Genomic DNA, 21,894 nt, shown 5'->3' with positions numbered 1-21,894 from the left:
CCGCGGTGGTTCGTGGGAAATTAATCCACTTTCATCGAATTAGTATTCGGAAAGGAAGTGCGAACGTTCTCCGGACGTTTCTTTTTACCGTTTTTTTGCTTGTTGTAAAAACGCACGGATGCCTGGGACACTGGGACGCACCGAGCATTGCCAAACAAACCAAATACACATTCCAGCTTCCGGCATTCCGGCAGCGCCGGAGGATACCAGGCGCTTTCGGCTTTGTAAGTTTGTTTCTTGAGCGGAAGTTGTTACAAGTCCAAGGCTGCTTTTACCAACACCGCGCTGGCTGCGTGCGCCTGAGGTTGAATAAATCTTGGCGAACTTTTGTTGTTCTCTCCCCGTCGTTAATCACATGCCGTTCGTGTGTTTTCCTTCGCGGATGCCTTGCTGATGACGCTAAGCCGCACAGACAGCTTTGCACCTTCTCACGCACAACTTTCTTGACATGCTGACGCTTTGGTATTCCAGAGAGTGTTTCGGGTTGGTTGAAGGTTTACTTTCGTGTTTCTTTCTAATATTCCGGGAGTTTATTGTTTCTTTTGGTGCGCAGTGGGAAGGGTGATGTTTATTACAGGTTTCTACTTTTAAAATTACGTATCATTTTGATATTCTTATTCTTTTGCAATCTGAGCGTAACTTTCATTACACGACTCTCTTTTACGTATCTCTCTTCTTTCTAAAGAAAAGGCAAGTTATGTTTTGAAATGTTTATATTATTTTGTAACTACCACATCTCCTATTTCTTCTTTTAACGGCAAAAAACAGTAAATAAAAACTCTGCACGGGAAATGTATCCCCCGCGTGGCTTGACGATGAAAACATTTGGCCAAAAAATATCGATGTCATGTTGGTGGAACCCTTCCCGCTCTCTCCACTCCGGGATCGGCACCTTATGATATCCAATCAAGGATCATAAAGCGCCAAATGGAGCACACAAGCTCCATGTGTGTGTGTGGGTGTTTGGTAAATGACGATAACACAATTTCACCTCACCATGACATGGCACACCGCTGTCTTTCCTCTGCAGCTCCCTCCTCTCGGTTCCCGGCACAATCCATTTCCGGCATTAATGTGGCGAAGTATGTAACAGAGGCCCCGTCCTCTTACAAGCTGGAATAGCTAGCTGGATGGCACCATCTGGATGGCACAGGGGGGCGCATCTTCACGGGACGTCGAACGAAGAGCTTTCGAAGACCTAATGCAGAGTCTTAAAAGTCTCGTCCCCAAGGGAAAAGGCGCCTTTTAACCTTGCATCTCCGGGCCTCCCAAACCCTGCTCCAACCCATCTTCAGGTCGCCAATTCGAGTGGCAAAAGAAGGCCACAATCGGTGGCCTGCCAAGATGCTGCTGCTGCCTTGTGGTGGTGGTGGTGGCAGATGGACGAAATCTGGGAGTGAAGTTTGATTCTCGTGTCTTATCGAGCGTGTGCTAATGGGCAAAAATTTATTGAAATGATTTTCTCTACTTCTCCTCACTCTCTCTCTCTCTCTCTCTCTGTTCTTTTGTAACTGCTCAGTCGCTCAGTCCTTGTGCCCTTGTGGCCCATCAATTCACGGCTCATACATTTGGCAAATTCAATTTACCTCTTCATCCTGCCAACCAGCAGCCAACAGTCGGTGTTAGGAGCAGCATAAAATTCGTGGTTTAGACCTCGGAGACGACGGAACCATGCGCGCTTGTAGCGTCACCACTTTGACTCTTTGACATCTGCTTCTATATCCGCTCGACTGACACTCCCGAAACCCAACGGCATCCCGTGCGTTACGGGCTAGCGACGACGAAGGGACGATAAAAATGGCCGAAAGACCGTGGCCGTGCTTCGTGTTATAATTCTCACAACGCGGTGGCTCAAGTCCCCCGAGGCGCACGGGGGAGTCCCACCGAAATATGCCAGCAAAAGAATAAAATCCACTGGTGCGAAACCATTCCGACGCAAATGTGTCACCAACACCCGACCGACCGACCGACCGACCGACCGGTGTTCCGGTTTGCATGTTTCGGTGGTGGAACGAGCAACCAAATTGTTTCTGTTTGGCTGTTCGTTGGCTAATATCTTTTTTTGCGCCCCCTGGTTCCTGCCGTGATGGTGCTGATGCCATGGGTAGGCTCATCATTTTCGGGGCCAACATTCTCTCGGCAGGAGACGAAACTTTATCCACCAACACCAACACACACGACGCACGGTATTTGGTGGAAATGATTTTTCTCGATTTGATATCCAGCCTCCACCACAGGCCATCCCCTTTTTGTTTAGCGAGCGAGCGAACCAATTCCCTGTGAAGCGAACAACAAAAATAAAAGCTGTGTTTAATGTTTTGCCAGTTCTCTGAATATACATTTGGCAAAAATTCGGGAAAACTCTGCACACAACAATAACATCAACAGCGTCAATGCGTCAAAAAGCTTGAGCCCCTTCTGGCGGGAGGGGGATCGCTGTTATTGCTTTACCGGCCGGTCGGTCGGGGTCGGGGTTTTTCGCCGGGAAAAGTTTGCTTTCCCGTGGAGGATTAGTTTCTCGGTTTCAATTCCGCCAGCGCGCTGCCAGTGACAGTTTCATCGAAATCTTGCCTTTATATAACTTTTCCTAGACTAGACTGCGTTTCCCTTTGGGTTGCTTGGAACTTTGTGAAGAAAAACGGATGGTTTGTGTTTGGGGAAAGATTGAAACACATCTATGCCATGGCTGTGTAACGTGCTGCATGCTCAGAAAGTTTCATTCCTAGATCAACATCAACATAGTTTCCAACTTCAACAACAATATGTGATCTTTAAGTGATCTTCTTTCCAACAAATCAGACGCCACCAACATATTTAACCTTTTTCTCTCGCCATTCTCGCTCCTCCGCAGTTCATCGAATAGCGATCTCACTACCGAACACTGGTGCACTGGCCCGCCGACGGCACACGCTCTACATCCGGTCTGCCATCATTGTATTCATCTTGTTTGCATTTCTGCAGTTTCACGTGATAAACTATGGTAAGTGGTTGTTGTGTTGGCTGGCCGTCAACACATGTAGCCGATCTGTCCGATCAAACGATTAGTTCCACCAAACAACAAGCTACGCAACACAAACCCTAACACCGCTCTCTCTCTCTCTCTCTCTCTCTCTCTCGTCTCTTCTTCTCCCTGCCAGACTCCTCCGACAGTGGAACGAGCGACAGCGCCAACTATTCGACGGCAGCGATCCTGCAGATGGTGCCACCGGTATTTCATAAATATTTGACCGGCAAACCCCGCAACGCAACCCACGGTATGGAATATGGAATTTATTAGCACGTCCTTCACCCCCGCTCCCGGGTTCCGGGGCGCGCAACCGAACTCATCTCCTAGCAAATGATCGAGAGATGTTGGGAACGATTCCGATTTTATGATCCAGCCAACCGAGGATGCTGGATCATGTGAATGCTACGGGGGTGCCCGGGTGCCCGCTTTCATTATTCAGTCGAAAAGTTCCTCTCGGATCGGACCCGGTGCTGTGCTGTGCTCTGGGCGGCATCATCGGTTTTTAGGGAGCGATAACAACTCCCAGACCCAAAGCACCGCCCTCCCTTCCCGGGCGGAAGTAGCTGCTAATATTGATGTAATATTGTAAACATTTCCATTCCGGCACGTCACCACACTAGGCTGCTGCTAGTGAGACAGACTGTGCGCTGCGCTCGAGGCCACCACCTCGTTGCCGTTTAATTAAATATTAAACATCCTTCAGCAGCCAGCGGTGTGTACCGGCCGGACCGGCGCCGGGCCTCGCACCTTCGCTCCTGATGTGCAGTCATGGGGGATACAGTTAGTCGATGCTCCAACAGTAATGGTCGCTTTAATGTTGCTTCAATCCTGGCCCGCCGGCCCGGGGCGAAAGTATCGCTCACATCGCTCTGTCCGGGAAAACTGGACTGGGGACTCCCTGCTGCTTCACGAGTTGCTCCTGGCCGAAATCGAACAGAATGTCTGGCAGATGTTTCCGTGGTTCGCACGATGAATATTTTAAGCGCAAAACTTTATCGCTTACGGGCCTTTATCAGCGAATGGTGAGCACAGTTACGGTTTCCGTTCGGTTTTCCGTTCATTACTTTTGACCGAGCCGCCGGCGGATGGATGAAACTATGCTCCTTGCTCCATGCCTTCAACGTGACTTTCTGCGTCTCTCTCCCGACCAGCATTCATTCGAGCACAATCTGAATCTCTTAAGAGGTTTTTTGGTCGGGAAAATCGGTGTTTCTATTACCCCGTTGCTGCGTTGCACACCAAAACCCAAAAAGAATGTAAAACAGCTCCTTCTGCTTCACGGAGTGGCAGCGTATTTGCTTGGAGTGGATTTTTTTTTGTACAGTCGCCATCACGGAAACGGAACACGGAGCTACTGACAGGAAACCGTGCCTTGGCCGGCAACCTTTGGTCGTTGTGCAGTTGCAGTTTAACTTTTAACTTTCGTCATCTCAAGCAAATTCAAGTGGACCTTACAAACCACCCCGGGGGGGTGGTTCGTTGCGTTGCATAAGCGTAATGGAAATCGCATTTTCACGATTCACACCGCACCGCCGGTCCTTGGCAGCGTGACGGGCAACGTGTCCGTTCAGTGAACGCCATCCCGGGGCCACGATGACTCGGGCACATGTGGTTCCGCGTGAGCTAAGCGATTTCAGTTAGTAGGCTTTGGCTGCAATTGAATCACCTGGCGGGCATGCAGCGACGATGCTGGCGAAGCACACAACATAGCAATCCAGGCACCGTGCAGTCGTGCCAGGAGTTGATGGAACTGTCAACGTCATTCCGTTGTTGTTTCTGTTGCTGGGAGCATTGTACTCGATCAATACAATGCACCATTTCGTATTCTTTCCGTCGGTTGAAGGTTTTCATTCGTTCTTCAACAAGAGATTGGCTTTTGCACAATTTTGCTGATAACAAAGTTATTGGTTTTTTTTTCAAGGCTTAAAGTAGCACCACAAGGAAAAAACAAGAGTATTTAGGACAGAAAAAACTAGTCTTAATTTACCTAAACCATGGACAAATACACGAGAAACGAATTCACTTCCGAAAGATTGAATAGATGTTCTTACAGAATTATGATACCAGGAAGGAAATCAGAATATTATGTTGTCACGCCGACTGGAATAAGTCTGTTGTAAGAACAACGAGGACTGAGCTTCATTTATCTACTAGAAACTACGTCCATCTGTTTCGTTTGATTGACCATGAAAACTGATTAACTCTAGAGCTCGATCCTCGCGAATCGTGAAAGAAAATATGTGTCGTAATGCGCCTCCAAATCTAGTTTATCGTACGATATTTCTATTTATTAAAGTAATATTTAACACATGATCGATAGATAGACTAATGATTAATTGTTGATACATTATCACATTTTTTTTTATTTAGCTGTTTAAGAAAACCTACTTTAACACTTATTGTAAGCAATTTTTTCATCGATTTTCCATGTGTCAGAATATTAAAAAACAGAACCAAACGGATGCTATTTCGGGTACTTCAAGTTGATGCCATTTCGCTTATCTTGCTTGAGATACGGTGAAGGTTCTGCTAAGCTAAAGCCACCAGCCACCTACGAGATTTCGGTGGGAATAAAGCAAAACAAATAACCTCCTTTGATACATTTGGTTCAGAGTTGGTAAGCTACGCTATCCAGCGCATCCATCCAAGAGGGCGGTGAGTGGCACTCACTTTTTTGAGGTCTTTCAAAAAAGACAGCTTGGACTGAATGTGCTCCTAAAGTCATAAAGTCGTGAATCGTTTTCTAAAAAGCTTCGCGTGTTGCGTGTTTATTACCACTCCACTCCGCTTTCTAACGCATATTTCCCACATTCTCCATTTGCACGCTTCCACAGCTCAAAATGGTACGCTTTTCAGTGCCGAGGGCCACCGGACGGCCAACATCAGCGAGATCCTGCGCATGATACACCGCTACAACGAGCTGCAGACGGTCCTCAACGAGGACATCTACGGCCCACTACAAAATGATTCTGTGATAATAGTAGTGCAGGTAAGTGGTAGTATTAGTGGCAGAAGTAGTAGAAGTAGCTCCACGGCTAGCGTGATGGTTTCTTGCGTTGATTCAGTCTGACCGACGGTGGGATGGGTTTGGTGCGCAACTCGTGGCCGTAGGTCGCCCGCTTGCCAATTACCATCAGTGGCGGTGGATGGTACGGGAAGTAGTACCGCCGCTCGGCCTCGTCCTTATCCCGTTCCTGCTGCTGCTGCTGCTCCTCTTCATCCTCATCCTCTTCTTCCTCTTCTTCTCTCACATCCGGTACGTCCACTGAGGTGGCCCGACTTAACCGACGGCTTGAGGCAGGCGTGGTCACTACGGTGGTCGTGGCCGTGGACGTGCCCGTCATCGTCCGCTCGGACCGGGCACGATTTCGAACGAGCGAACGTTGCTGCTCGAGTGACGCAATCCTGGCGGCCGTTCGCACAATGAACGCACTGGTCAGCATATCGTACGGACGGTTCTGCCAGCAGTTCTGCTGCGTCGGATAGTCCAGGGCGTGGTGAAGGCGCGTGATACGGTTCCGTGCCGACTCACCGATCCGGATGCGGGGCCAGCGGGTTTCGTGACGCAGCGCTTCCGTCAGCCGGTCCCAGTGGTTAGCGTCGTTGACCGACGTCACGGCTACCCGCTGGTGTACATTGTAATCGTCCGGGTGTTCTACCTGATGCCGGACCCTTACCCGACTCGATTCCGGCCCGGGAAGCACCGACTGGAATGGAGAAAAAGAAGGAGAAGAAGTGTAGTACCCTTATTAGTCCGGCCTCGGATCGCTACTCACGAGAACGGTGGGCCAAAACTTCCGGCGTGGTACACGGGGTAAGAGCAGCCTCCGGAGCACCAGCTCACACAATCCGAACAGTGTATCCGGTGAGGTGTGTGCACTGCGCGGTATCCTGGAACGAGACCACGTGAAGGTGAACAATCGAGAACCAAGGGCCTGTGATAGGGTGCTACGCCCACACATACAAACACACGCCGACGCTAGAAGTCAACTGGTGAACACCCAAGAATGGGCGAGCCCGGAAATGAAAAGTTTCTCCCCTCACCGTGGTGTGTGCCCGTGACGTAAATAGCTTGCATAATTGGTTAACTTTATGCAAGTGCACTGGCACCGCGCCTGGGCTACTCGGAACGTGACGCCGAAGCGCTGCGCATCGCCTAGAATAGGAAGGAACCTGTGTTCCGGCCGGTTCCCTGTTCCCCGACACTCGAGCGGGCTTCGTACCGGGTGTAATAAATAGTGGAAAATTAATCTACCTCACACGATCTCGCTGGCAGCTCGCCAGCGAAGGCCCGCGAGCAAGAGTTGGAGGTCGTCGATGGTGATCATAATTTTTTTGGAAGGAGAGCCTGTGCCTGATGTACGAAAGGTACATGGCGTGCAAACGGGTTCGGTGTCGGGGCCGCTGGTGTCAGAAATTTAATTTAGAACCACTCCGCTCCCCTTCCGCGGTTCGAGTTTCGGCGAGGCGAGTTAATAGCCATCCAGCACGAGCCCATTTGTTAATCCAACTTTCAATTGAGCTCGTGTGGAGAGCGAGCGAGCGAGCGAACGAACGAGTGGCATGTGGCCACCACCAGTTAACCTCGGAACCACAGGACACGGTTCTTGGTTGCTTCCGAGGGGGATTCACCAGAGGAGAACGAACGGCATCCTCCACAATTTCAATTTCATTTCATCAAATCACTTGAGAGATGGTCACCAGAGGGGATGGGAGCACCAGCGGGAGGATGGTCACCAGAGGGGGGGATGGGAGGCACCAGCGGACTTCTAACATACACAGACACACAGACACAGACACACACTCACTGACCTTCGGCGGTTCCGGTACGACTTGCACTTGGGCTCGAAGTTGTCCGGAAGCTTGAAGCGGATCACATTCATCCCCGATGTCCCTTAAGCCACCACCAGCAGATGTGTTGTTCATCTGCACTCTGCCCTCGCTCGAAATGGCCGCTCTGGTCACCAGGATGGCCACTGAGTTCCGCTCTAATGCTAATCGATTCGCTAGCGGGGCTCACGAAACGTTCCGTTCCGATCACTTGGAGCGCCCGGTGAGGAATGAAATCGATTCACCCCCGTGGCCAGAGCCGAAACCGTTCGCCTTTCGGTCAATAATAACCGTTCGTTAAAGGGGTGAGCCTGTAGGGATGCCCGAAATCCCGCTCCGGAACCGGTTGTTACGCCTTTTCACAATAAAATTTGCCGTTGTTCACCTGATTGTCCCGTGTCGTGTGGGGAGGATCCGGCGAAGTAGAAGAAGACCGTTTCGGGTGGAAAACCGACGGCCGATGGTCCAATATAAAGCGCCGAAAATGGAGTGACGCGAGTGAACGAGCCATCCTGCACACCCGATTGCCCACCCGCCTGTCTGTCCGCTGCTTCGGTTATTCGGTCACCAAGACCAGAACGAACATACCACGGGTTCCTGTTATAATTCCGGATGTCCTAAATATGTCCGTTTCATGATAGTTTTTTTGATGCTGCTTTTTTTTCGCCTTTTATTTTCGGCAAGCGCGCCTCTGCTTGCTTGCTATCGTGCGTTGCTCGTGCCACCCAGAGACCCACAAGCCTTCCAGCCCCCCCACCCCTCTTATCGGTGCTGCCAATCGAAAGTTTATCGTTCCTGAGCTCAACGCCTGTGACGTTATTATAGGTCAGGACATTCGAACCGTTACGAGTAGTAGCGGTGGTCGTAGCAGGCTGGTTCTTGCTGCCGATGACTTTCGCTAATTTGACAGCTCATAAAGTCAAACGCCATTTTGATTTTGATGATAAAAAAACAGATTGTCGCACAGTTTTAGTGGATGGGTTTTTCGGTGGTTTTTACCAAACCCTTGCCCAATCCGGGACGAGTTTACGAACACAAACTTTGCGCGAGGAAGCTTTGAAAGAATATATCCCCCGTTCCACAAATAGTTTAAGATTCTGGAGTGCAGATTCAGCAAAGCAATGAAAGTTGATTGTGAAACCATAAGATGAGTCCAGAGCACATTTCCTGACAGCTATGGCACCTTCCTGACAGCTGACAGCGATGGCTCGGAAATGACGGAAGAAACCACCGCCCAAACTCCACTGCACATTCGATTAACGAAATGATGCCTGAGGGGCCGGGGGAATGAGTTTGATAAAATTGGGAACTATAATCCCAACGGAGCCACTTTCTCCGTCACGCCCTTTTGAGCACGACCACCGAAAATGGTTCAAACCAAGCGCGAACAAAGCGAAACGGCGATACGGTGATGCGGTTTCCTGGTTCGGTATTCCACGGTTGAATTAGCTGAATGCAAATCAAATTTTAGCCCACCGTCCACCATCCCGGGTAGAGGGGAACGCGATTCCATGACCTAAGCAACCGCCTCCATGGCAGATAATCCGTGCAAACCAGCAAAGGGATTAAAAAACGTGCCACAAACACAAAAAAAAAAACACAAAAAGCAAAGCAGAATGAGAGAATGAGAAACCTTGGAGCGTGGAAATCCATGCTCGCAAATGATAATAGAGGGAAAAAGTGCCGTCCGAAGCTGATTTTTCCATTTTTGCCCATTTTCTCCACCGTTCGGCGCTTGTTTAGTGCGCAATACACTCACGGTGCACACTGGTGCAATGCGAGCCAGATAATGCTCGACCCCAATCGCGGAAGCACGTTCCGGCTTGACACGGTATGACTTTCTCTCTTGCTCTCTCTCTCTCTCTCTCTCTCTCTCTCTCTCTCTCTCTCGTTCTTTATCAACAAAACACTCGTTTGCCTTTCCTCGTTGCATTAATTTGCCGTTGAAAGCCAACCATCACCACCACCACCACGCTGCCTGGTATCGCTTCCACGTCAGGCGTTTGGTGAGGAAAATGGATCAATAGGTTTTGTGCTATTTGTGCATGTTGGTGTGTACACAAACCCAAACAGTGGCTGGCTGAATGATTAAAAGTTTTCAAGTTTTTTAAAGATATTCCTGCTATTCGAATACATTTACATAAAAGAAACACAATCATGGCGTGAAAGTGAAAATGAATTACAATGAATTACGCAAAACATAATGCATCGTGAAGCAATTGCCCATAGTCGGGAATCCATTCGGTCCATTAAGAACGTAATGAATGCCGCACACCATGAGGTAATTGCATTCCCCCCCCCCCCCCCCCGTCTTTCACTCTTCATTAACGTGTGTTTCGTCCGATATTTCCCAAGAAACCGGTACACAGAAGGATGCAATTTACGGGCGTTGTTTGCTACAATTTCTCTGCACTGCCAACATCATAATCAACCGACCGGCGACGCCTTCCTCCGGGGGAGCCATATTGCCAACCATCGCTCCACGTGAGTGTGTGGGACACATACACCGCCTAGGAAACCCCCTTAATAACTCGCACACGGCGATACATACACAGAGTCGGTTCTGGACTCAATTATTTCTCGATTAAACCGAAATGGTGACTGGCGACAGTAATTACTTACGCTCACCGGCTTTCGCGGCCACTCCTTCCCTTTCGTGAGGAATGTTTCTCCTGTTTTCTGCCTCACGTTTCTGCGGGGAAACGGTACATTCCTCGGCCAATTTATGAGACCGAGGGGGAGGTCGAAAAAAAACCAAACACCAGGCGCCTCCATCCGCGTTAATCGAAAACCGGGCACAAGGAAATGGCACAGAAGTGGTGCAACTTTATTATAAATGAGTTAAGGTCTGCATTTTGATGCTGCTGCTACAGTAATACGTGTGCCGATGGTCGATCGTGCTTGAGGATGCGGTTTGTGGATTCGAAAGGTGATCGCGCGGCATGGGGACCGGAACACCGATGCTGCCATGTGGTATTCCCATGTGAGCCCTGTGGGCTACAGCTGTGTGTTTTCTACTTTCATTAGTGCCCAGAATGTTTTACTGCCTGTGTTGAGCATGATAACGATGCAACCGAGGACCGAGGGCCCAGACCAGGCCCGCTAAGCTTCTTACTGCATAATCTTTCCCGTTGTTTTACCGTGCAACGTAGTTTGCTTTGTGCGCTACAGCTGCTGGCAGTGGGTGTGCCAACGTTCCGCAAAGATTCGCACTTTCGTTGAAATGTATTTATTGTAAACATCCGGAATTTCGGGACTGCTCCTCCGGAACTACTTGGCGGCATACTAATGCCTGCTCATAAAGCGCTAATAGTACACAATGGCAGCAGTGTGGTGCCTCTGGGTAAAACCACTGCACGGTGCATTGTTTGACATGTTCTGGGAAAGTTGCGATGTTGTCTGCAGCCTGTAGCAGCAGTGCTGCCTAAGGGAGCTGGGAAACTAACAAAACCTTGAGCTTACAAGGGTTGCAGGTAGAAGCTGTGGTATGTTGTTCTTCAAGCCACGTTTGCTATCAAATTTATTTGAATTGAAGGAGTAGCTGGGATATTAAATCGGCTCTTAGATTGCTTTGAAAATGAAAATGAAAAGAATCAAAGGATTCTAAATTGCATTTTAAGAAATTGACTCCCATTGTTGTTTGTGTCACAAACAATGGTAATGAGAGTCTTTTCTTGTTAGTGCTTTATTAGAAGCTAAGATCATAGCTTTATCTTTAAAGTGTATTCTATATTTTTGTTATTTTCATGGTAATATTAGCTATTATGCTCTATAAACCAAATATTGAAATGTATGAAATAACATTCGTGCTGCAAATATGCTGTTACAAGTAAAGTACAAATTTTTAAACTAAGTTTTTCAATTTTTGGACTAGTAACGGAAGCAATGGCAAGCATTAAGAATGTTACGAACGTTAACATTTCTCTTGAATAGCTTAAAGGCATAAAAAACCAATCACGAAGGATCGATCGAGTGGCTACATTTGCAGTAGCTTACTTCTATCGACGAAAAAACTGTAGTAAATCAATCAGAAAAGTTCCATTATTTACCACACTAAAGCATTCGATCTCTCTCTCTCCTTTCTCCAAACACTCGCAGGTGCACAAAAGAATAACTTACTTACGGCACCTAATTGTAAGTTTGGCCCAGGCGAGAGACATTTCGCGCACGCTGCTCGTCTTCTCGCACGATTACTATGACGACGACATCAACGATCTGGTGCAGAGCATAGACTTTTGTAAAGTGATGCAGGTTTGTACGGCACTACGGTTAACCTTCCCCTACTCGCGCGAAACTGATTGAAAACTACTTTAAACTTTTGCAATCCCCACTATCTGTTTTGGCAGATTTTCTATCCCTTCTCGATACAAACGCACCCGAACGAGTTCCCCGGTTCCGATCCGGACGATTGCCCGAGGGACATTAAAAAGGAACAGTAAGTATACGTCGGGGCCGCACCCCCTTCTGTCCTCTCTCGCGGCCAGTAATCCCACTAGCATCGTTCCGTAAGCCTGAACGCTAACACTTTTCCTCGTCGCTCTACGTTCAAACTAGGGCACTACTGCGAAAGTGCAACAATGCACTGCATCCCGATCTGTACGGTCACTACCGGGAGGCAAAGTTCACGCAAACCAAACACCACTGGTGGTGGAAGGCGAACCGGGTGTTTGACCAGCTGGAGGTCACAAAGTACCATACGGGTAAGTGTCTGGCCAGGCTGTCAACTGGCCCGGAGCGGAAGAACCTTCGCTTCCTTCGCTTCCTTCTTTATATACTGGATTTTTTCCTCTCTGTCTTCTTCACGGCGTTCCCTATAGGTATGGTAGTGTTTCTCGAGGAAGACCACTACGTAGCGGAGGACTTTCTCCACATCCTGGAGCTTATGTTCCGAAAGTCGCAGGAACTGTGCCCGAAGTGCAACATACTGTCGCTCGGCACCTACCTAAAAACCTTCAACTACTACACGTACAACAAGAAGGTAGGTGTTGCACTACATTTTTGCTTGGAAGGGTTTGGGTAAAAGTTTAACGAAAAAAAAGAAAGAAAACATGAGCAGCAACAACGGTAGAACCGTCAGAACTATCAATGGCATTACAAAATGCCGATGCGTCCAGTCTCCTGCCCATCCATTTTTTTTTTGCGCTGCGTTAGCAAAGCAATAGGAAAGAATCGAACCGATCGTCGAATTTCGATGTAGCAAAAACACAGAAGATCGATCATTTGGCCAACCATGTATAGCAAAAATATGCAAAATTTCCCGTCGACGACGATCGTCCGAGACAGATGGGGTCGAGCAAACATGCACACAACACGCAAACACAGCCCCAAGCCCCGACTAGAATCCACGAAACACGTACCTTGACTCGATTATTGCAAGCTCCACACAACAACAAAAAAACAACACAAAACACACAAAAGCGAATACATACGCGGTATCATAGAGTTTAAATTTACGATTTCGTTATGGACCATTTTGTTGGTTTTTTTGTTTGTTTGTTGTTTCTTCATATATATGATTTGGTCCGTTTGTTTTTACTTGCTTTTTGTTTCACCTACACCAACACCGAGGGGTGACGTGATAATGGATGGGGTGCACTCGGTACCCGGCAACACCTTCCTTTACAGCACCGACAGTGAGCACTCACGTGTTATGTTGGTCGTTAGCAAATTCCATTTCGAAATTCCCGGTGCAGCTTTTTTCACCTAGCCAAACACCCACAGATCACATCACAGCTTTTGCAATACACCACACATCTTACAGTTCTGCGCCACAGAATGCAGTATGCGATCTGAGAAGGATTAGGCGCAAAGCACAAAGGCTACAGTCACCATGGTTGCTGTGATTCGATGTTCCCCAGAATGCTGAAAGTTTCTACTACAACATTTAATCGAACAGTTGATAGCGAATTAATGTAATATAGCAAGTAAAGTTTTGTTAGGAATCATTGCTTTAAAAAAACGCAATATTTATTTTAAGTTAATCGATCAGTGAGATTAAAATTAAATGCTGGTTTATAAACGATGTTCGATCAACTTGTTCAGAGAGTCGCAGTAACCTTTGCTGCGGCGAAATGGTGCAGCAAATCAACTAAACCAATTTATTTCTTATTTTCATCGGTGTTTCTAAATCAAAATAGTGTCCATTGGTCAACATTTTTACGTTCGATTGCATATTCACAAAACTCACATCAAATGCTGCATTCTGTGTGCATGAGATCAAAGGATTTTCTCACAAATCGTGTGGCCCACAACTGCACAGTATAGCTACATACACAAGAACAAAGTAAGAAGAGTCACAAAAGAACCTACAAAGTGGTATCAGAACCAAAACCCAAACTCTCTGTTATTAAGTGTATGTTTTTTTTTGTCTTTCGTTGATCGTCCTGCCATATTCCATACGGTTAACTGTCACGATTAATCACACCCATTCACATACGCACACAATGCTACTTTACAACCAACACCACAAAAAACAACAAACAGGGCTCCACCGACATTAATTTTGTCTCTATTTAATGTACGAACCGATTTATCATCCTCATGCTCATCCATCAACACCACCATGATCATCCATCGCCGATCACCACCACCATCGCTATCATCGTCATCTCGCTCTCATCTGCTATCGAAAATCGCTTGAATGTACCGCGAGACAGTACTATGCCCATGGCTTGTACGGTGGGGTAAGAGGCAAATCGAGGCCGACAAAAGGCGCTCCGGGCCGGGGGTCTTTTGGGGCATCGTATGGTGCACTTTCCAGTGAGGCGTCGGCACGGCGACACTATCGTACCGGCCGTGCCGCACCATCGTCGATCGATGTTAGCACGTTGCTCGATCAACGGTTAGATAGCTCCACCGTGTTTCGAATCAACGCCGCGACCTCGGATCGAGATCAGAGGTCCGACCCGGACGAACACGACCCTGGCGGCGTATGGTCCGAGGGAGCACGAGGAATTGCGGTTGGGTTCGATCGAGACACGCACACCGGTACACTGACCGATCCTTATGATTATCTTGCGCACCATTACGGCCGACGCCCGCTGCAGCATCAACAGCAGCAGAAGCTACTGCAGCAGCAGCGCCAGCTTCAGCAACAGCAGCAACAGCGCCAGCTTCAGCAACAGCAGCAGCTACTGCAGAAGCAGCAACGCCAACAACAGAAGCAGCAACAGCAACAACAGCGTCATCAGCAGCAAAAGTCGGAGTCGGATCAAACATCGCAGCAAACATCGCAGGTCACGACGGAGAAGTCCGCGTCCCAGTCACAGTGGGGCTACCAGGTGTTACCGACACTGTACTCGATCTATCAGAAGGTAGCGCCATCACTATGGCAACCCATACTCTATTACCCTTCCTTCTTCCGCTACTACTTCTTCTACTTTTTCTTCTTGTTATCCTTGTTGTTGTATTCTTAATTATGCTACTACCACAGTCAGAACAGCTTTCAATTGAAACTACTACTATTACTACTACTACTACTACCCAAGCTCAACTTCTCCTTTCTACCCTTTGTTTTTGACCATTAAACCAATGCCATCTATGGCGTGCACGTATGGCATCCACCTTTGGCGTGCGAAATTATTTTGTTGGTAATCTACTACGCTTGGACAATTGTTCTTTTGGTAGTCTATGATTTGTTCAAAGTATTCGCGATAGATTGGCAGGCTGGCTAGCACATGAACGATTGCAACTAAAAATGTGGCGTTTCGATGGCAACCATTCGATATCCCTTTTGCTCTCAACCGAATGGCAAAAATAATTTTGTTTCAGTGTTAATGGCATAAAAAAGGCAACCTTTAAAAAGCAACCAGATGCAATGTACGCACGAAAATTCGTGTCAAAATTCATAAACACCATGCGCCTCCATCGAAGCACGTGTTCCCTTCAAACTACCTCCGCCCAGGGATTACAGATAGTGGTGGTGCTTATTTATTGTGACATCCAATGCTGTTACTATCTTGTTACATTGGCCACCAATCGATCCGCCACGCCAGCGGTACACGTCGATTCGTTGAATCCGTTTAAATCCGGTTAATCAATAAACCACATGAGCAAGAGAGCGCTTCGGCTGCGGTTTGGTTGCGGCTGGCTGTGCAAGTGCCAGCAGCAGGGCGGGGAGTAATATCTCACCTCACGAATAACGCTCGCATAACGACGAATGGCTTGCACGCATTGAATTGGGAGCGCTAGCGACCGATTCTGTTGGGTTTTAACCGCTGCTGGCTAACGGCGCATCGACGCGAATCAATTACAATTTGCTATGTTTCGCAAGCACATCCCTGCCCTGCCCTGCACATTTGCGTGCATCAATTTCCCAACTCTTCTACGGATATTCAATTACCCATCACACAAAACACACCCTCACCGCGATACACATACACATGCATGCGATATACCGTACCGGATGTAAGGCACGGCCAGGCCCGTGTTTCCGTGTAGAGATTCCAGTTGCACGCCATTTCATAGGACTTCATATCCAGCAAACCATAAAGAGATTGCATATTCATTTTGCACAAAGCATTCATAGCATCGCCATGCACTGAAGCACTACTATCATTCAGCTGCACCACCACCACCAACATCCTCAATGCCACTATTTCGTATCGTATGCTGTTTGCCCAGCTCTGGTCCTCCTCCGGGGACATTCATTCCGATGAACCAATCTGTTCGAAATGTGTTTATTTCACCCATTGCCATTATTCGCACCGGGCATGCTCGCACGTACGCACGCAAGCACGCACGAGGAGCTGCACAGAGAATCATGTTTTGGTTTTGTGTGTTTTTCATTCGGAGTTTTATTTTTGTGTTCAACATTTTCTACGTGTATGTTTCTGTCCGTGTGTTGATTGTTTAAATTATCAAAATTTGGTCCCCTTTCTGTCTTGCTCTCTCTCACTCTCTCCCGATCCCTGGAGATCGATGAGATGGAAACATTTCCATTTCCCATTTCCCCTTTCCCGTGTTTGTGTGTTCCTATAGGTCCCTCGGCGGATCTCCACAGAACAGCAGCACCCTATAGAGTATCTTTGCGCTTGCGATTCCTTTTTCCTGTTTTGAGCTCACTAGAAAGAGGCCAAGCGGCCGTGGTAGTATTTCTTTTGCATTTTTTTTTCTTGTGTAATTTTGCTTCAATTTATGCTTCGAATGGCAACCTACGTGATATATGAGGGAAGGGAGCTGTTACACTCTCCTGGGAGGGGGGGAAAATGGCTCGATCGTTCGCTCACCTCTCTCTCCCTCTCTCTCTCTCCTGATGATCATCGTAGGTTGAGGTAACACCGTGGGTCAGCAGCAAGCACAACATGGGCATGGCGTTCAACCGGACCACCTGGTACGAGGTGGTGCGCTGTGCGCGTCACTTTTGCGAGTACGACGACTACAACTGGGACTGGTCACTGCAGCACGTTTCGCAGCAGTGCCTGAAGGAGAAGCTGCACGTTATGGTCGTCAAGGGACCCCGAGTGTTCCACATCGGTGAATGGTAAGTCCGTCGCGAGTTTGAACAAAAGTCCGTCACTCACTAATCGTTGCTTTTCTCGTCTACTTCTAGCGGGGTGCATCACAAGAAGAGCAACTGTGGATCGAACGAGGTGATCTCGAAGGTGCAGCAGGTGCTGAAGGTAGCCCGTTCCTCCCAGCAGCTCTTTCCACGGTCGCTCTCGCTCACGCAAACGAGCGTGATCAAGAAAACGAACCTACGGAAGGGCAACGGTGGCTGGGGTGATCAGCGGGATCATCTGCTCTGCCTGAACATCACGTTCGTTGGACGGTAATCGAGCTCCTGCTCCTGCGGTTCAGGACAGAGGCTGTACGCACATTCCTTTAGCACCACAACACCTGATACCGTCACCGTAACACGGAATGCTGGTACGACTCGTGTTGGTGCTGAGCTAACGAAATAGAAAAGTAGCAAAAGACCCCTGCCGAACGGGTTCCTAGAGGGTTCCTATCACGTAGACTGCTCGATCCACTCCCAGAGGAGGGTCTTTCCGGATATTGAGGGGCATGTTGTTACGCTAGGAAAGTTCAACACAAAGACACACCAAGCTCTATAGACCAAAGTAATGGGGATGATTTAGGAAGTGCTAGCGAGAAAGAGAGAAAGGTGTGCAACCTCCCCCCCGCGCGCGCGATAAGACAATGTTGTGTTTTGTTTTTAGTTATATTACTGGTTCCGTTTGTACCGCGTTTGAGACGCGCGTTGATGGTAGGATACCGCGGTCGGAGCTATATAGTTTGTAAGGAATGTTACCAAAACCGAATGGAGCTGCGGGGCGCCCGGGACGAAAGACTATTAGGGTAGATTTTGTAAAAGTAAGACAACACAGTGAGCGACCGAAGTCAGCGAGCTATTGGCGGGAGCACCGCACCACCAGAGTAGTAGGACTGTGGGCCGCCCAGTCCAAGGACGAACTCATCGTTCGTTCCTTTTTTGATTTCGATATTTACGTTTCGTTCCCTTAGGTTCTTGTAGTCCATCAACGCAAACACGCAAGGTCGCTTTCAAAGAGTGCACTGATTGTTTGCGAGTATCACAGTGCAATCGTGCACGACTCTGGAGGACACTGGATGCGGAAATCATTGCTATAGTGACCAACCAGTGTAAAAGAGCAAACCATCCGTCACCAAACCATTCTAGTCGCTGGTCCGCACCATGTAATCTTATTCTATGTTCCCTCCCTAACGGTGTCAAGTCCCTATAGCGGGGCAGCCACTAGGCAACTATAGTGGCGCGATTCGAACCAGGGCCCTCGTAGGATAGAATCGTGAATGCTCGCGGTATTGTTGATGCGTGGTCGTAGGGGTGATCGTGATTTTAATTCGGGTACCAAATATATAATTTGTTTAGCGTAATTAATCCGGTAATCGTCGTGATTATGCGGGCACAGACAAAGCCCGCAGCGGTGGGATCGGTAGCGTGGTTTTATGGTTGAGAGAGGGTGCGAGTGGCGATCGTTAACGCGAGGCCACCGGTGGTGTTAGGCGACGTGTTTAGGGAAGAAGGCATGCGCAGGGCAATTTGAAGCAGCCTCATCAAATCATCATATGTATCACCCCCTCGCCCCTTCCCCAGTTGCAGTAGTGCGTAAGTGTGATGTTAGGTGTAACGAATACAATAAAGCTCTAAGTGACGTGAAACCTCACCAGAATAAAATAGAGCCGCGGATGTACATATAAACGATCTCGTCGGGGTTTGTCGTCTTTATTTATTACGCATTTCTTGGGTGCTATTACGCGGTGCTTGCTGATAAGCCGGGAGCTTTCTGTAGCGAAGTGTATACGGTAACTGCAGAATTGTTGGTGATAAAGAAGCTAATGCAGCTGTTGTGTTCCATATTTTGTACATTTCAGTTGGGTACTAGTCCCAAAATCAGTCATATAATGCACCATTGCCTAGTGGAAAAGGAGGAAATGAAGAGTGCAGCACAACCTTTCCTACAATTTAATAGACATTTCGTTCTATTTTTGATTATTTGGTAATTTTACACTCGTATACAAAACTCATCTAAAAGCCGTTATTTTTCAAACAGTGCAATGTTTTTGAAGTCATCTCGTGTAAACGAAATGTGCAAGGTGCCTTTAAGAGACCAGTGGAAAACATCGCGTACAAAATATCGCGATAGTTTTAGAAAATTAATAAACAATTTTGGTAAACACGAAAGTTAAAATGTTACTAAAGGGTGAGGATGAAACAAATTTAAAATAAAACCAAAAATCTGAAATTTCATTTCACGATCCCTGGCCACTCGGTTAGTCTGTCCCAGCCGCCCTCGGTCTTTAATCGGACAGCAGCTAGCGGTTCGCAGTGTTTTCTCGTTTCTTTTTTCCTTCACATCTTCACAACTTCCTCCCGGTCGCGGCGGTGCGTAAAGAGTGCGCTCGTTCTTGTTCGCGGTATCGTGTGTTGTAGTTAATTCAACTTCCCCTCGTTAGCCTGCGCTCTTCCTCGACGTTGACGACGACAATTTGACCTGGCCTACTGCGCTGTGTGATATTTTGTGCACGAGCTCCTCCACCACCAGCAAGAACAAGAACTTTGGCCGGGTTCGACAAAGCCGTAGCCACGGTAGCAACGAGCAAAAACGGAAGAGGCACAACTCAACAGGAAGCAGCCAAGCAAACTTAACCAAAAATGTCCTCGATGGCACTGCGACTTGCGCCACGGTTTGCCGGTAAGGCGGCCAACCAACTGCTGGCCGGGGGCAGCACGGTGGCCACCCAGCGGAACACCTACTTCACCTACTCGAACCAGATTTCGCAGCCGCTCGAGCGCCAACCCAAGTACACCACCGCCGAGGAAGCGGTGAAAGTGATCAAATCAGGTAAATCACAACCAAACCAAACGCTCGAAGGTGCATTAAGTAGGCTGGTGTGTGGAGCACGAAAACTGCCACCCGGAAATGGTGACTGTGCTGGTCCCACGGATGGCTACGCAAAATATTAAACCCCTGGCCCACCCGGTGGCCTTCTGGTGGGCCAAATCTAATCGTGCGGCCAACCGTTACGCAACGCGCCCGCTGTTTTCGTTTCACTTGCGCTGCGTCGGCATTTTTTCTATTTTTCTTTCGGTTTTCCCTCACCTTTCCCAATACGGTTCTTCCTATTGCACCCCCATCAGAGGGTGGCTGGTGGTAGCGATGACCTCAAACATCAACATGCGTGCGTGTGGGTCCATCCCCGAACCCGGAATAGACTTTTGGCCCTGGGGCTGAGGATGGGGTCGTACGCTTGTACTGTATCTCGTCTGGCCTACATAATCCACAGCATGCCTACTCCGATTTCTCAGCATCATCCTCTATCAATCCCATAGCAGTCGCGACCAAAGGTCACCGCTGTAATGCTCAATAAAGCGGCCAAGTGTTTCGTTTGCCCGATGCGTTCGTTCTCTGGAATCGAGTAACGAGCGGACGAACACAGATACGATTAACTCGTGCTGGTGGACTTTGCCACCAGACGATGAGAGAGGAATGCTCACGCGCGTCACGCTGTTTGTCGCGATGTCGGTCCAAGGAAGTTAGCCATCTGCGATGCTACGTTCGGGCCCCGCCAGGGAGCTTGTTTGCATGCTAATCCAAGCCACCTCTGAATTCAGCGTTTTCTCGTGCGAAAAACGTATTTGCAAACGAACAACAAGACCCTCATAACTGGCTAGTGTTGCTCGCAGCAACGCGATAAGTGTCCTAATTGTGTGCGATAACTTAATAAAGGATTCCGGGCGGCATCCTTCCCCCTTTCCCTCCCTTTCGCCAATTCGGTTGTGGGGGAGTCACTGTACACGGAACCAATAAGCACATCCAGGCGACAACACACGGAATTCGTCGTTCGAATGTCAATGTCACGTGACGTAATCCAGCGTGGGCCTACTGTGATAAGTTTTAGGGAAGGTCTTTCCGAGAGGGTTCCGAGGCTAGTTTCTAGGTCAACCGCGTCCCTTGCGCCCTTGCGATGGTTCGCATCACAGTAGGTCGTTGCGTCGCGTGGCAGTGGTACGGGAATAGAACGGTTGAATGGGTGGAGGTGGTTTCTGTATGGCAGCTCCAACCTATACTCCACCGTTGCCGTCGTTGCGTACCACCGGCAATCCGGTTTCTTGATTTGAATACTAAAATAAGATTCTCACCGAAAAAAAAACGAAACCAGTTCCGCGCTGGTGTTGAGAATGTTTCACCCGATCGTTGGCAACGATCATCATCGAACGGCGTTGAGCCGTCTTGGTTGTGGAATATGTTGGTCTGGAGCCAGGGACAACACATCGAAGCAATCGACTAGCAACATTGCACAGAACATAACCATGGAAACGGAATTTTAAAAGGATATACAAGCATGCTAGGTCAAGGATCGCTGGATGGATTTCGCGTGATCGCGTGGACCACACTGGCGAGAACAAGGCAAACATGTATAGCAAGTGACCATCACCACGACACATACGCTTTCAATCAAAAACAATTGCCTAATCGCTACTACGCTGTCCAGCGGTTAGTCGTCCCTTACGTGAGGCTTTGAGAAACCTTTTATGAGCAAGAACCTGCTTCCATTGAATTAAGCTTTCAAATCAA

General features: G+C 48.3%; 2 protein-coding genes across 7 annotated transcripts in view; both read left to right on the top strand.

The window, feature by feature from the left end:
- LOC126570441 (alpha-1,6-mannosyl-glycoprotein 2-beta-N-acetylglucosaminyltransferase) overlaps positions 1 to 19,019 on the top strand; it is a 46,486-nt gene extending 27,467 nt beyond the window's left edge. For 5 of the 6 annotated variants that reach the window (XM_050228192.1, XM_050228193.1, XM_050228189.1 and 2 more), the window contains 10 exons: positions 2,852 to 2,980; positions 3,138 to 3,254; positions 5,842 to 5,996; positions 11,936 to 12,088; positions 12,184 to 12,272; positions 12,392 to 12,537; positions 12,655 to 12,815; positions 14,884 to 15,150; positions 17,104 to 17,318; positions 17,388 to 19,019. In XM_050228192.1, the coding sequence (XP_050084149.1) occupies positions 2,852 to 2,980; positions 3,138 to 3,254; positions 5,842 to 5,996; positions 11,936 to 12,088; positions 12,184 to 12,272; positions 12,392 to 12,537; positions 12,655 to 12,815; positions 14,884 to 15,150; positions 17,104 to 17,318; positions 17,388 to 17,610 (1,655 nt within the window). In that variant the 3' untranslated portion in view covers positions 17,611 to 19,019. The remainder of the gene's footprint in view (positions 1 to 2,851; positions 2,981 to 3,137; positions 3,255 to 5,841; positions 5,997 to 11,935; positions 12,089 to 12,183; positions 12,273 to 12,391; positions 12,538 to 12,654; positions 12,816 to 14,883; positions 15,151 to 17,103; positions 17,319 to 17,387) is intronic. The other variant, XM_050228194.1, reaches the window with a different exon arrangement.
- A 573-nt stretch (positions 19,020 to 19,592) lies between these two features.
- The window catches only part of LOC126569011 (4-hydroxybutyrate coenzyme A transferase), a 4,902-nt gene continuing 2,600 nt past the window's right edge, over positions 19,593 to 21,894 (top strand). Inside the window, exon 1 of the mRNA XM_050225782.1 lies at positions 19,593 to 20,160. Within this exon, the coding sequence (XP_050081739.1) occupies positions 19,971 to 20,160 (190 nt within the window). The 5' untranslated portion in view covers positions 19,593 to 19,970. The remainder of the gene's footprint in view (positions 20,161 to 21,894) is intronic.

Source organism: Anopheles aquasalis, chromosome 2 (assembly GCF_943734665.1).
Source record: "Anopheles aquasalis chromosome 2, idAnoAquaMG_Q_19, whole genome shotgun sequence".
Taxonomy (NCBI): Eukaryota; Metazoa; Arthropoda; class Insecta; order Diptera; family Culicidae; genus Anopheles; species Anopheles aquasalis.
Note: the sequence above shows the minus strand (reverse complement) of the source record. Positions and strands in the feature narration are given on the sequence as shown.